This window comes from Struthio camelus, chromosome 5 (assembly GCF_040807025.1).
Source record: "Struthio camelus isolate bStrCam1 chromosome 5, bStrCam1.hap1, whole genome shotgun sequence".
Taxonomy (NCBI): Eukaryota; Metazoa; Chordata; class Aves; order Struthioniformes; family Struthionidae; genus Struthio; species Struthio camelus.
The window spans coordinates 81,262,262-81,278,146 of record NC_090946.1 but is presented as its reverse complement, the minus strand read 5'-3'; the positions used below and the strand labels follow the sequence as shown (position 1 = coordinate 81,278,146).

Genomic DNA, 15,885 nt, shown 5'->3' with positions numbered 1-15,885 from the left:
GCTGTGTACCTTTTATGAATGCTGGGATATTCACATATTATATCTGCAAGTGCCTTCAAAGAACCTAGAGTCAGAAAAAAAAAATGTATGATACAACACCTGGTTAGACAATAAACACATTATATGAATCACCTGTGTATTTTAATACATCAAAAATGTGTTACTCAGAAAACATGGGTTTGTTTTCTGCTCTCAAACTTTTTTGCCATCACTATTTTAATATACCGTATGTGTCTGACTACAAAGACTTTCCTACCTTTCAGTGACTGAATTTGACTTTTTCCATATGGTGCAGATGAAAAATTTCCACAAAAGAAAAAGCAGGTTGGAGGTGCAGAGGAATAACCTGGAAAAACAGAGTATCTGTGAGTGTAACATCCATCCACTTCGGTATCTTTCATCATTCAGCCTCCAGTCCATTTCATGAAGGGCAGAAACTAGAACAGCACTTCAAGCTCTGCTGCTATTAATACAGCTGAACTATTTTCTTCATATAGGCTTTAGTTAGCTTTAAAAGGATGATGGCAATGCACAAATCTCACTCCCAGGGAGCCCTCCGTTATCCGTAGGAACAGCTACAGGCCCAGTTCCAACAACGTTGTCTGCGTGTATCCAACTAACTACTGACCCGGTCATACCATTATACCAAGTACAATTATAATAAATAATATAATTTAAAAACACTCTCTTTCCTTAAAGAGAAAAATAGCAAGTGGGTAGCAAGTGGGATTATTATTAAACTCCATCCATTATTCCAGTTCAAGGGCTCTTCTAACATTCCATTCGCTCTTTAGGATTATAAAGCAACAGTAACTGGAGTTGCCTGAGCATTTTAAGAATCTGATGAAGCCTCAAAATACTACTAAGCACATGCTTTACAGCACAAAGTAAAAAGAGAAACCCAATCCCCATCTCTAAAACAAACATAAAAACATTTACTCAGGCATCCATCTCATGCTCCAAGTTACATTCCCTAATATGCTGTCCCAGACTTAGATTTACTTCACTGTTTTTCAGTTCACTTGACAAATAGGACGGAATTATTTATACCAGACAAATGGCTACTCCGTGTTCCTTTTCCTTGCTATTACTCTCAGCTATTATTTTTAGTCTAAATTTCAAAATTTATTACTTGTCTATAAAAAAAAAAAAAACTGTCTTGGCATAGTAAATGTAATAAGCACATCCTTGCCAGTTCAATTTAGTATACTAACCTCACCAACCAAGGTCTCTTTGCTACTTCAACATATGCAATCTTAGGTCAGGTTCAGTTTGTTTCAAGGATCTTGCCAACTTTTGTCAAGAGAGAGAATAGGTTTTGGAACTTCTCTACTAGTGTGATAATTTGTGTCCAATTTTCTTTAAGTGAGTAGCATTTTCCCACCCTAAATTTTAGGGTTTTTGTTTGTTTTCTTTTTAAAGCAGACACCCTCTCACACTTTTACCTAAGACAGACAGGACAAGCTGTTCCAAGTATTCTGGAATACAAAGAAGCAATTCACAGATCTCACGGATGCTTGCAATCCAAATGCTGTCAACATTACCAATGTAATGATGTGTGGAAGAATCAGCTCATATTTTAGGAATGAATCACAACATGTTTTCATTGGTAAAACCAGAAAGCATTCAAGAGAGAGTGCTGATCTCTAATGAAGAAAGAAGTTTTCTTTAAACCAAGCCTAGGAAGAAGTTTCATAAACAAGTGAAACATTCTTGTCACATCACATAAAATGGCTACCGTCCAAAACAATATAGTACTAACTGATTTATGAAAAGGAAGTGTCAGTTTGCAAAAATATAATATAACCCAATTTTAAAAACTGTTACAGAGCGATCCAAAGGAAATATAATAGCAGCCATGAAATGCAATAGCTATCACTAAAAGAGTGAGACTTCCGTGGTTTTGGGCTTGGGTTCAGTGAGGTCCTATAAAAAAATGCAACAGCTGGGCTTACTGTAGCTTTCTCAAAACAAAAGTTCATCCAAAACATACAACACAGTAACACCAGGACTCTTGAAAATTGTTGCCTGACTTTTTTATTAAAAAATATGTGAAAGGCACACAAGCCATTATCTCACAAGAGAGCACAGTTAGGTCACAGTTTGACAATAAAGTTGGCCTAACGCTTAGCTGCTGCTAAAAGGAGCAGTCTTGCTCTCAATCCTACACTCTCCAGCTTTCCCTGCATGGACAGCGGTGCTCATGTGAGCGACCACGTGATGAACAGTTCAGAAAGCTAAACCAGCATGAGGTTAATTCTCCAACAAGGTAATTGGTTTTCTACTGGGATGGTTCATTGAATTGGCTCACCATGGGGTCAAACTTCCCAGCCCATGCTGGGGAGGTGACTGGAACACAGCCACAGCAGGGGGTGAGGACGGCAAACCCCTGGCAGCCCTTAGCCATCTGACTGCATTGCTGTATTCGTCAGCTCCGCTCTTCAGTGTTGCCAAGGAATAAGGTCAAGTTAAACTGTTTAAATGTTCTCTAAAACAGGACTCAGAGCAGTTCCCACCCACCTGCAAACATTGTATGAAGCTTTTCCAGTACTTCTGCTTGGTCCAGCCATACATCGGAAACAAATACAAACATGGCATCTTCATTTTCATCCTCCAGCTGTTTTAGTTTTGCAGAAGCCTTTACTGAGGCTGAAAACGGCCCTCCAAAGAAGTTTACGTTTCCATAGTAGGCTCTACGTTATTAAAATATTTAGGTTAACTCTGTTTGCTCCCCAAATCATTACTGGCTTTGATTATGACTCATTTGAACAATGTTGATTATTATTATTATGAAAGATAGCTCAGATGGTATCAATAATCATTTGGTGTTTCATGGAGAAACCAATGAATAGAAATGGCAGTCATCCCGATATAAAACACAAGTGCTGCCCTGCCATAATTTAACAGATCACGTCAGGGTAGTAGTTATCCTGAGTTCTCTCCCATATCCATTCCTTGAACAACACATTCATCCCTGTTGCTTATTCCCATGTAATAGTTACCCCAGTCTTGCAACTCAGAATGGCGTATATCACAATTATCAATAATACGCAGAACCCAACGGCCTTTGGGAGGGTTTTTCTGCTAAGCGTATGGGCTTTAGCTACAGGCCAAGTGGACCAACAAGCGCACAGCACTGCTTGTCTTCTTAGCATTATATTTATTTTGAAGCGTCTGGTGAGGCGAAAGAATAGCATATTTAATGTCACTGAAATTATTTTTTAAAATGCTATTATTTGAAAGTCATAACAAAATACATAGAGCGAGGCTAACAGAAGTTAGGTTTATACCTAGTCGTAGCAGAAGGCTCAGTAGGTGGAAATCCAAAAGCGTTCACATGAAAAACTTCATCTTCATACCAACCTAAGACATTTTTCAACAACAAAACGCCCTTTAGTTTTTCTAATAACATCATGTCCTAGACATTAGTCAGAGAGTTGGCAGCTGTGCTACACAGCTAGCCTAGCTAGTCCCAGCCTGCATCAATTCCTCTCTTGTGATAGCACCAGCAGCTGGGCTGTCTAGTGGTGAACCAGACCAGGGAACTCTCCGGCTGAAAAAACAACCTGAGCAGGAAACCTAGCAATTTTTCACCCCAGTCGTTTCTGAGAGTGGTTTTACTGTACAGCCACACAAACAACCATCTCAACCCAGCTGAAGGAGAACGTAAGGGAACAGGAACCATTTTCGCAGGCCTTGCCCTGAACAAAGTTTACATCAAATCGCACCCCTTCTTAAGAACTGTTGGTTCTGTTAAAAGTAATAGAGTGAGACTTGTCCCTACTACCATTCTTGCTCTTAACTTCTATTTAGTTTATTTCACAGATTTTAAACATAAAATGCATTATTAGAAAATATATTAGGATTACGTATATTGCACATAATAGAATCCTACAAATACCACTGTTTATCATTTAGCTAAAACACACCCAAGGCTCCAGAGCTGGAAGCTCCTACCACCATCTTAATGGGAAGTCTCAACAAAGACTCTGAAGGACAGAAGTTTTGCCAACAGAAAGCAGCATTTTCAGACTGCTACATTGTACCGTTCAGTTTTTCTACTCTGTCCTCCTAATCTAGCCATATCTTCTCCAGGCATGCTGTAGCCAGGCTAACTGAGGCCAATCCTCAAAGCTGCTACAGATGCTCAGATCCCATTGACAGCACTGGAAACCACAGAATGGTCTGTGCCTCTGTCTCTGCCTCCAGAGCCCACAAGATAACAATAGAGCAGGAAAGACCCAAGTTTAGGGCCAAAAATCTCAGTCAGAAACCCAGTTCATGGACAAGCCTCACCCATGTGAGACTTGTCTCTTTGGCCAAATCTAGCAGACATGTACTTGCAGCAACACTCCAAGCATAGAATAATTTATTATGCATTAGGAAAAATATTCTGCTTTACCTTCTGCCAAAACAAAGCATGATTCAGTATATAAACCGCTGTGAAACTGGTACAGAACAGTTAAGAAACATATTATTCTTAGATCAGGACTCTGAAACTAGTTCTCCGAAGTTTGTTTTCCAACTGGTGGCGTAATACATTTGGACACTACTGAAAGTTCACAGGCTGTCTTAAGAGTCAGGTGATCACCTCGTAGCTGAGCAGTAAGCTCATAAACAGCACAGAAACAGGTACACGCTCTGCTTCCACTAGGAAGAATACTAACATGTCCTAGCAGTCTCTGTGAAAGGGCACTGAGCTGCAGTGACCCAGGAATTTGCAAAAGAAAAAAAAGAAAAAAGATGAGGCTGCAACTTTCTATTTAAAAAAGGTAAATATGTAATTATTCATTCATTCAATCTGAAATTCTCCAGGTCTAGAGGACATTTCTTCAAGTTTTACATCACAAATAAAGGATATTGCTTTACTAAGGTCTAGCTGGACAACTCCTGTAGGATCTTCTAGGAAAAATTTCCCCTAAAAAACAGGGAGAAAATTTAAGTATTAAAGTAAAATATATCCAAACACATAAACGCTTTAACCAGAAGTATCTATCGATCAGCATCTAGATACGGTTTTTCCAAGTGTTCACTACGATAAGCTCAGACTATAGTGGCAGGACAAAATACGATGCAGTTTGTTAACAACTGTATTTTAGCAGCTTCCCTTAGCTAGGTTGCAGTTTTGATTGCTGGCACATCTCTCCTCCATAATCATGGTCAAATGCAAGGGCAAGTCCAAAAACTGGTTTGGGGGCTCCAGGGTTCAAAACTGAGGTATGGCTAGAAGAAGTAACTGGTTCTGGCTACTGACATAAAGCATTGCAAAATTCTGCACTCTTCAGAGTGAGGCATCTTCCCTTACACACTAGCACTGACAGCTCGTGAAAAAGTCTCTTTTTAGGGAATGGATCTTGCACCATTGGCACTGATAGGGGTTTTGCCATCGACTTATATGAACAGGATAAAGCGATGAGAAATTTAAACCACCTCATTTTCTAATATATTATCATGCAGAATGTACGGTGACCCAGATATCCCACAATAAAAAGCAACCTACCTCTTTGAGCTGAGTTATCATCCCAAGGACAATCACTTCCCCCACTTTAGCTGTATTGCCCAGTAGAGTTTCTACTGTTTTAAGCTGGAATCAAAGGCAAAGAATGAAGTAAGAACTCAATCAAACTCGCCATATATCTATGCTTAAGCAAGCAAGACAGAGCGCTGCAATGGGCATATTTTCATATAAATACACAAATGAGCTATGGCAGTTATTCAGACTTACTAGAAAACCAGGGATCCATTTCTGAATGTCAAATGCAGCAGAGTTCTGGAAAAGATTTCCAGTAATGGCTGCTAGCATAAAGAACTGTTCAGCAAGTACGTATTTATTGTGGTTTTTTTTTTTTTTTACTTACAAGTGGATTAAAACTGAAAAAAAAAGTGGTAAATTCTGCTCTTGCATAAGAATGTCAGTTGTAATAACACAGGCTCCTCAGCAGGACCCAGTCTGAACCACAGGGCCAGCCTGTGCTCACACAGTTAACACTAATTATTTTTACTGAAGAAGCTCAGAGGGATGACAAAGAACACTCCAGGGTAATGGCAGGTGATACAACACAACATGCTCTCTGCCATTCCTGGACAAACTTATTTTGGTCTATGACGCTGCAGTTGAGAGAGACAATCCTCTTACAATACCAGCCTGAACAATGCATACGCCAATGCTGATAGGGAGGACAGGAAGCAGTCAAGAGAGAAAGATGCCTATAAAGTCTGGATGGAGATGCAAGCTCAGTTCAACTAAGATCAGTTGTTTGTTGCTACATGACAGTGGGCTGTGAACAGGCAAGTTGAGCAAAGCAAAAGCTGTCATTTGGTAGCCAGTGACAAACATTCAGAGTCTTTTTTAACATAATAAATTATACAGTATGGAGAGACCATTTTAAAAAGCTGCAATGGGAACAGAGCAGACTAAAGTTATGACCTTATTCAGTTCTGTGTTTGTGAATTTAGTGCTTATGAAAGAAAGAAGCAGAAAAAAATATCCCCAAATGAAGGGAAGCAAAGCGTGGTAAGGTGATCAGCTATTGCACTTCTGCCTCAGGAAGCCACACTTCTTGTGGACTTCATAGCTGCTTTTGAGTGCCTTGGTCATCATGCTGATCTGAGCCAAATAACTGCATTTTTGACACACCAACTAAAAATGATAGAAAATAACTCATTTTCATTGATTACCCATACTAGATGTAAAAATAAGTTGTCACTGAAGAGCTATTACTGCATGAAAGTATAACTCCTGGTACAATTCCCTTCGAGGAAAAAAACTAATTTTTTTTTTTTTTACCTGGAATTTGCTCCTACTGTCATCAGGATGAACGACGACTGCTGAAGGAGTAAACAACTCATGTCTATGAGTCCTCTGCAGAAAGCAAAATTGAAGTAATCAGTTTAAAAAAAAATGAGTGCTGTCAAAAAGACAGTTCATTAAAACCACTATACAAAATAGTTTTTCAAGTTCTCTTGCTCTATTTTATCCAGCAACTTCTGATTTGTTGAGCATGATCACTTCTTTTGATTAGGATTTGTTTCTAAGAAATAGATTATCAATAATGCTGCACGATCAAACTAAGCCCAAAAGATAACAGTGCATCTGTAACTGTTCCAAAAGTTATTTCTGACTACTTGGAAGGAAGGAATAAGAGAGCAAGGGAAGGTATACTATGTTAACTGCTAGGTATGTGGAAAAGAGCTGGTAATCTCTTCAGGGCAGAGTCTACCAAAATAAGCACTTTTTGAAAATAACAAGGGTAGACAACACTTTAACACATAAACTACAGAGAGTACGAAGAAAACGTGTTACAGAAGTTTTCACTTCTTTCAATGTTTTTTTATGCAGTTTGAAAGCCTCCTCTTGGAATGAACACATCGCTCTCGGTCCACCTAACACGAGCAGTAATTAATGACATTGGCAGCCCTCAGCCACAGAGTGACCTGAACCTCCACTTTTCTGAAAAGAATAAAATACGGTAACCAAACACAAAACCTCTGTAACAAAGATCCTTTGTAAAACTGTCAGATTATGAGGTGCAATAGCACAATATAGTCTAGGAAAAGAGGAGGCCTCAGGATACTGGTATTCCCTATTGACACCCTCACGTGCTGTTCCCAGAAAACAACGGGAGCATGCCAAAATCAGCAGGTTTCACTAATTCAGATCACTGTTTGTACTGACTAAAGGTTCTTTAGTCAATGGTTCGCTGGTCTTCCAGGGCAGACGTTCCCAAATTGCCCTATACATACTACTGGTGGCACTAAATCCCAACTGCAGATAGACAGGGAGTTGCTGCTGCTCCCCAGTATCTGACTGTGGGCAGGCAACTTCCATGTGGGCCTAAGGACAAGCAGCTCACGCAAGCAACTGGCAGCCTCCCAGGCATGGAAGAAAGCTGCAGTCACTGCCTGCCTGCATGCAGGTGTTTCACCAAAACTCAGATCAGGGGCCGTGCACACACAGTTAGCTCTGCACAGCACCTGCAGCACGGAGCATGACCTGTGCTGTGCATCAGCCCACTGATACTAGCAGCTAGCGCAGACACCTGACAAACATTTAACAAGTTGGCTGATCAGCCATCTGCTCCGCATCCCGTCCCTGCTCACGCTGCACCATACTACAGAGGCAGGGCAGAGTGCAGCAGGGATTAAGCAGGTGGGTAACAGTGGGATCCCATTTTGGGTGGTGAGTGGAAAAAAGCAAACAAGAGGGCTGAAGTACTGTTGTGAGGGATGATCAGACAGGGAGTGCTGAAGGACCGACTCGTCCTGGCTGTGTGTGTGCACAGACCGGTCCGGAGCCACTACCTGCAGGTACTGTAAACACCTGCAGCTACTGTCACGGTGGTGCAGAGCAAGGCATGTCAGGGCACTGCATTCTGAAGCTGCTCGCAACAGAGCAATATACATGCGGCACCAAGAGATGACAACAGGTGGCTGGCTCTTTCTGAGCGTTTTGAAAACTGGAAAAAGAATAAATTAAATAAACTAGAAGCAAATTTGAATGCTTCAAGGAGAGCCTGAATGAGCGCTTCCCAGGCCTTCAGGTTTATATCATCTCAACAGGCGCTACACACGATGACATGCTGGTTAACGTAGCACAGAAACAACCTTCAGGAGACACAAAAGCAAGACACACATAAAAATACATAATCCCCTTTTATAACATGATGCTAAAATTCAGAAACAGAAGAATCCGTAATGTTGCATAGTGTCAACAGAGAGAGCTGATAAAACTTAGTACAGAGCTTGCTCTAACTCAGATTTCATTTTAACTGTAGCTCACTCAAGCACCTCAGCACAAAACACTGGTGTATACCTGTCTAAGAACATACAAGGACAGCATTTTTTTCTCGTCTTTTGGGAAACACAGCAAAACTTTTTCTGACCTGTTGTAAGATGGAGTAGCGTTCACGAAATAACTCTGCTTTATCTCTGGCAGTTCCAAATAAATTTGGTACAGGAACGTTGGTCATTGACAGACTGCAAGAAGTTTAAAAAAACACGATTAAAAAAAGGTATGCTACATACCCAATAACGATTTGTTAATCAAAAAGTTGTAGGAAGTTCCAAAAGCTGCAGTACTACTACATAATTTATTTATTCAATAAGATTTCTGCTAGCAATGCTGTGTTTATGCGTTCTGAAGGCGACATCCATTTCATTTCTCTCTAACTCACAGTCCTCACAACCTATCTTTCCACAGGAATGGGACTGAACATAAATCAGTTTCTTAAGTGGTTATGTCTTTTAAGTAGCTATGGCAAAAAAAATTTTCTTCCTCTTGGTTAGCGCATTGCCTTCATGGAGTTCCCTGCTTCTGACAGCCTGGAAAGCTAGAGAGTGACATTGTAATTAAATTTCTACTGCAAAAACACAGAATGCTTTTGCTATGCCAGCAGAATCATGAACCAACGCTAGAAAACAAGTTGCACATTACAAGAAGGTAGGTGCAACCCTTCAAAATGAACCACAATCCATTCCTCAGCTAAGCTCTTTGAAAGCACAGCCTCTTTTGGGTTCAGCATCTTTGTCTGGGCTGCTTGCTGTTAAAGGTAAATTCTTTAGCTAGCAAAATATTTACAGCCAATACTGTCAGCTACTTCTCTCTTTCTCCAACTGTGGAATCGTCTGTAGCTGCTAACTCTTCTCTTTTAAACATTCTGTAACTCTCCTCAGAAAGCCCCAGGACTTCTGAGAATTGTAAGCTACAGTTTGAGAAATAAATGCAGGCAACTGACAGACCAAATCTATTTAAAAAATTAAACAGTCAAATAGAAAAAAAAAACCCACAAAACTTAGTGGTGTACATCCTTAGCCTTACTGTGCCTTCTCTTACTTAGCCTTCTCTCTAAACCTGAGAAAAAAATTCTTCACTGTGAGGGTGACAGAGCATTGGAACAGGTTGCCCAGAGAGGTAGTGGAGCCTCCTTCCCTGGAGATATTCGAAACCCGTCTGGATGTGATCCTGTGCAATATGCTCTCGAGGCCCCTGCTTGAGCAGGGAGGTTGGACTAGATGATCTCCAGAGGTCCCTTCCAACCTAGACGATTCTGTGATTCTGTGATACTGTCTTTTTTACTTATTAAATAACATTAAAATGGTCTGAACATTTTTTATCTGATAAACGCCTAAGTTTCAGAGCCAGTAACATCACAGGCACCACCGAATACACTACCACAAGAGATGCAGATGGCATGTTTGGGCTGCATGCTAGGGAAAACTTAATTGGACTAGGGAAAACTTAATAGTGCATTTATTTGTGAGCCATCGTTTATCACAGAGCCTGCCTGGTACTTCAGAGAACGTGAAACAAATTATCTCACTTTCTCACATAAGGCTCAAAAGAGGAGACCCAAGAGAGAAAGATTAGAAAACGGACTTTTAAACCTATAGAAATAGAGACTTAAAAAAATAAACAAGAAGTAGCTGAAAAAATACGCAAGACTTACGGTAAAAACTTCTTTCTTTCTGAGTTATAAATATAACGTGGAATATCAAAGGCCCCAATAATGTTGAAAACATTTTCTCTGAAATCAGAACACGTTTACAGCATTATTTGAAATAGAAAAAACAAACACTAAGAAAGCAAAACACCTGAACCAAACAGTACTGATTTTATTCACTACCACTGTGGGCTATCACCCTTTCTCCCTCTTCACTTCACCTACTGGCTATTGTAGCAACTTTTAACTCAATTAAACTCTTTAGAAACTTATTTAAAAATGAGAGAGGGATACCTCCTCTTCCATTACCATCCTCCAATATCTTTTTTGACAGTAGAACAGTCTTGGCATGGTTAATCCGAATACATTTAAACAATGGATGTGCACTACTCCGCAGACTATACATGGAGCTGTCACATCCCCTTCTGTTTACTGGATCAGCTCTATCCTCTGATGCCATTTGTTTCTCTCTTACTCTTAATTGGATCAAATTCATCAGAGTGGATAAAAATTATCACATCAACCTTCACTAAGGCTTACAAGCACGGGACATCCATCATTGCCTAACAGACAATGATGTCTTAGGCTTCAGGGTGCATTTCTCAGAAAACTCTGTGTCTAAGCTTTCTGGAAAAAAGTTCAAGAGAATTTTAAGGCTGGCCCTGTGATCCTATCCTATTTCTCTGCACTGAGAATCTGTGCACACAGCTTTCTCTTCACTTTTGAAGCTTAAAATACATTATGTATATGAAGTGATACAAGGAAAGTTACACTCAAGCTGCCTGCACTGTAAAGATTCCAACAACTTCGAGAAAAGTCAAAAACAAATATGCTTCACACTGAGGAACGGTGGGATCACAGTATCTAATTGAAAGGCTTAACAAACCATTTATTTACACAATTTGCATTACAATATCAATACACAAAGTAAACATTAAAAAACACATTCATCATAATCACAAAAAAAGCTCTCAGAAGCTCAAATAATTGCTCTCTGCTTCGTTATCAAAGAGTGAAAATCAAGCATGGTTTTCAAAAAAACAGCCCTGCTATGCAAAAAGCAGAAACAAGCACCCTGGAGGAAAAGTCTTCCAAGTGCTTTCAGAAAAGAGGTATCTTACGAAAGACAGAAGAATAACGTTATAAGAGTTTCATCTGGAGGAAAGGAAATAGAGAAGGCGCAGAAGTCACAAGTTCTCTCTAAAACGTGGCTATTGGTTCATTTTACTGGTTAATATTCAACTTGTATCATATGCAACACATAACCATACCATTTTAATTCCAGAATGTCAGCATTATATTTAGAATCCCCTACAGGCCTATCCATGAGAACAAATTTTCTATAAAGGAACATTACTAACCTTCAAAAGGCAGAATCAAGAAGACAAAGCACAAAGCAATTACTGCATGTGTAGCACTGCAGAAAATGCCTGACATTTATTTCCCAAGAAGAAATAAGGGAATGCATACCAACTCCCATAAACATCATACAAAAAAATAATGTCACCGTACACAGTTTCATCTGATGCTTGGCTACATTCTTGGACGGCTGCTTCCACTGCGGCCTGTTCAATCATATTAGATGACACTGAAAAGAACATCGCAAAGGATTAAAAGTGGAGCCTACGGAAAGTGGTAAGTAAGGAAGTATGTAGGTCGCAAGTATTTTACAAAAATGGTTCAGTCACCTAAGAGGAATATATTACACAAATAAGCATATTTTCTATAAGCTAACGACACGTACTGTTTTCTCTATCAATTTTTTACAAATAGATTACTTAATCTCCTTACCAGAAGAATATATCTCTCAAAAAAATAACCCACACACATATTGTGCCCACCAGCAATTCACTAAACATGGAGAGTGAGATAATTATAGTTTAGGTAAAGCTGCCAAATATACTACAAAAGTGTTAGATGTGAGCTTTCACATGCTGGAGGTTAATTTTGTTCCAGAACATTATTGCACAGATTGCTGTCACAAATAAGTATTCAAACAGTTTAACACAATCTTGGAGATAGGTACATTGCTGTCTTCATGGATGTTAAACTGATCATCGAAATTCAAAAACATTTTCTAAATACTAATGGTCTGCTGAACTTGAAGGGAAGACCAATGCACAGATTCACAAAAGGACTTGGGCTTAGTGACAGTCACTATTGCCAAGCCTGACTGCTGGGCTCCTGGAGCAGATATCAGTATGCAGAAATCAGCCCCAGAGTTCCCTGTCCAGGGCATGGGACTTAAAACAAGAATTTAGGAGAGTGCTGAATAGCAGAACAAAAGGGGCACTAAGTGAGCTAGAAGGAATCACAGCAGGGACCAACATGTCTGAACTGTACGTCCACCCTCTTCTCAAAGAACTCCCTGCAGTTAGCTGTACAAGGTTGGAATGTATAGCACAAAATCTCACCCTGGACAAAGGCTACTGTTAGAGAATACAATAACTGCGGGTACTACGTTGGTCCTAGAACTTCTTGTACTTGTTCAAATTTGTTCAAAAATGTTGAGGAGTTAATTTGTACCGCCAGGCTTTATGCTGGATCAGGACCAGCTCTCTACGCTGCCTTTACTCTCTGTTCGATCAGCAATCAGCTGTTTTCCCAAGGCTAGCGTAAGAACATAAAGCCATCCTAACCTCTGTACTGCGTGCTCTAATACATACTACAAACTACATACATGGCACACACGTGTCCACCCTTGATCTGATTCGGTTTAGATAATTTTCCCCAACTCATCTGAGGCCTAGTATTTAGATCACATTTTTACGGATTTGAATCTCCTCAGCCGGAAAATCACATTGAGCCCAGGTTTCCTAGTTCTCTTGAGCTCTGATCTGTAAACACACATCTATGGCAGGTATCAGCACCACCTCCTTCGGTCAAGCGCTCTAACTAAAAGCGCTACAACTCCTGCTTTGTGCTGTCAGGCATGTTCTGAACACCTCTATCACGCCATGCCCTGCAAGGCACTCAGTAGCAGGGACACTTTATCTGTGTGCCTCAGTTAAGCAGGGCATAGTGCCCCAGCTTAGCAGGAGGCAGTCCCCAAAGACAATATTCCTGCCGAGATGATGAAGTTCCAGGCATGCTCAGAATTGGTGGGGGCCATAGGAACTTCAGCAGCAAAAGCTCAACGCTTTGAGCTTCTCATGTCCTTATGGATTTTCCAGGAGTTTTCTGGGCTGGACTTCTGAACTTACTCATCTATGGACTCTGACCTTGTTTCACACACCAAGCAGGTACAGCTTCTCCCGTGCTACAGCGCCCCAACTGTTATCAGCATAAGATCAGGTAGGTAAAACAGAGCACCGACATCTGCCTTGCTGCTTCAGAGACAATCCAAGCGCTGGTTAAATTCCACCCATAGCTGGTTTAAGTTAATATACCAGACTATTACACTGGTGCACTGGCATCTGCCACTCCACTTGGCTACAAGTGCACTGATCTCTGAACCGAGATAGGTAAACTATTCAAGTTTCCTTCTTACAGTCACAGCTAAACTCCCAAGATTATAGCTGTCAACAACCTTATCCCTCTCTGGACCTGGACTACTGGATATCACATAAATTAATTTCTCATGATCTCTTTGGTTTATTTTCATACTTAAAATGATCGTTTCAGATGCAAAGATATCCATACAAACTCAGCTAGGTGCTGTTCTGAGCTGGTATTTAAGAATTTCGCTGCTCACGGAGAAGTCAGGAGGCACGAAGCTGCCAACTTTTTAAATGGCAAAATTACACTACCTTTTGCTAACACGACAAACTTCAGTATTTAGCAAAACAAAAAGTCCACAAATGCATTTATCATGATCAGCCTCGTAGATTAGAACGACACCTCAGTGCATAAGCTGCCAGCAACTCTGTCTTTGTCTAAATAACATTGTAAGGCCAAGAGAAAATTAGCAAGCTTAGAAAAAAAATTGTCTACTTACGAGGCTGTTTTTCAACAGCATCAATGATGTTTTCAATTACATCTTCAAGCTCTACTTCATTGACGGACTGAAGAGCTTCAGTAAGATAGTTAACAGCATCCCTAATTTGAATGAAGGACGTTAGCTCAAAAAGCAATTAAAACTCACTAAAGTTTATACAAACTATGCTAATCTTGGCAGATGTGCACATCATCACTAAATGCCTCGTGATTAAAGAAGGAGAAACAATTAACACTGCATAATACTGCACTGGTTTAAGTTCAAATGAAAACAAAAATTCATCAGGAATAGAAAACACAGCGTTCAAGATGCAGGCAGAGAGAACCTCATCTTCACAGATGAGGTAGAAAGAGTCATGTTAGAAGGAATTTCTGCGGTCACCTGGTCCAGCATTCTGCTCCGAGCAGGACCCACGAGGTAGGTCACCTCACTCAGGGCCTTGTTCAGCCCAACTCTTGAGTGTCTCTAAGGATGGAGATCTCACAGCCCCTCTGCATCCTGTCCCAGCACTTAGCTGCTCTCACTGAGAACTGTTTTTTCAGCGGCTCATAGGAAATTCCTCACTGGAAGGGACCTCTGGGATCATCTGGCCCAACCTTCTGTTGAAAGCAGGGCCTTAGACTACATTAGCCAGGGCCCTGTCAAGCCAAGTCTTGAGTATTTCCACTGATGGAGATCCCACCACTTCCCCAGTCAACTGATTCCAATGTTTGATTGTTCTCACAGTGAATAGTTGTTGGTGTTTTTTTTTTTTTTAAAAACTCGTGCCTGTTGCCTCTTGTCCTGGCATTGTGCATCCCTGTGAAGTACCTCCCTCTTTTCTACAACAATCCTTCAGGTCTAGAAGACTGGAATTTGAGCCCCCCCCCCCCCAGCCTATCCTTCTCTCGGCAAACAAACCCAAATAAAAACAAGAATTAGGATAATACGTAAAACGTGAATTACGAATTCATTTCTTCCCCTTGCCCTTTGACCGCAGACTAGCGGTTAAAGATGACAATTTTATCATCCCCATCACCCATGAGCCAACCAACAACGGCGTTTCGGCTAAGAGCCGACCCTCACACCGTCTCCGGGAGCCCTAACTTGGACTCCTGGCTAAGGAAACGACTAGGACGCTGCGGTCCAAAGTAATCGCATCCCCTCCGCGCCAGAAACAAACACGGAACCGATTATTAAAAGCACGATCCTGAGAGGGCACAAACAGGAGCAGCAGGGCCCCGGGCTCCCTCGTAAACCCCGCCGCGAGGAAGACGCGTCCCGGCAGCGTCTGGGCGGGAAATCGCCTCAGGAGGCAGCGCGCCGGGGGGGGGAGGGGGCCGCCGCCGCGCCCCCCCTCCCGCCGCCCGCTCCCGCCGCCCGCTACTCACGCGCGCAGCAGCAGCCCGCGCAGCCGGAACGCGGCGCCCAGGCGGCGCCGCAGCCGCGGCGGCTCCATGGCGGGCGGTTGGCGCCAAGCGGCACCGCACCGCCCCTCGCCGCCGTCCCGGCCCGGCCCCGGGGAGGGCG

General features: G+C 41.4%; 1 protein-coding gene across 1 annotated transcript in view; it reads right to left on the bottom strand.

Moving 5' to 3' along the window:
• POLE2 (DNA polymerase epsilon 2, accessory subunit) overlaps window positions 1–15,885 on the bottom strand; it is a 21,245-nt gene extending 5,360 nt beyond the window's left edge. The window contains exons 1-13 of the mRNA XM_068947615.1: window positions 15,747–15,885; window positions 14,377–14,477; window positions 11,952–12,027; window positions 10,446–10,523; window positions 8,883–8,976; window positions 6,788–6,862; window positions 5,501–5,584; window positions 4,862–4,918; window positions 4,403–4,451; window positions 3,291–3,363; window positions 2,521–2,693; window positions 257–346; window positions 10–64 (exon numbers count right to left, since the gene is read on the bottom strand). Coding sequence (XP_068803716.1) covers window positions 10–64; window positions 257–346; window positions 2,521–2,693; window positions 3,291–3,363; window positions 4,403–4,451; window positions 4,862–4,918; window positions 5,501–5,584; window positions 6,788–6,862; window positions 8,883–8,976; window positions 10,446–10,523; window positions 11,952–12,027; window positions 14,377–14,477; window positions 15,747–15,814 — 1,073 coding nt within the window. The 5' untranslated portion in view covers window positions 15,815–15,885. The remainder of the gene's footprint in view (window positions 1–9; window positions 65–256; window positions 347–2,520; window positions 2,694–3,290; window positions 3,364–4,402; window positions 4,452–4,861; window positions 4,919–5,500; window positions 5,585–6,787; window positions 6,863–8,882; window positions 8,977–10,445; window positions 10,524–11,951; window positions 12,028–14,376; window positions 14,478–15,746) is intronic.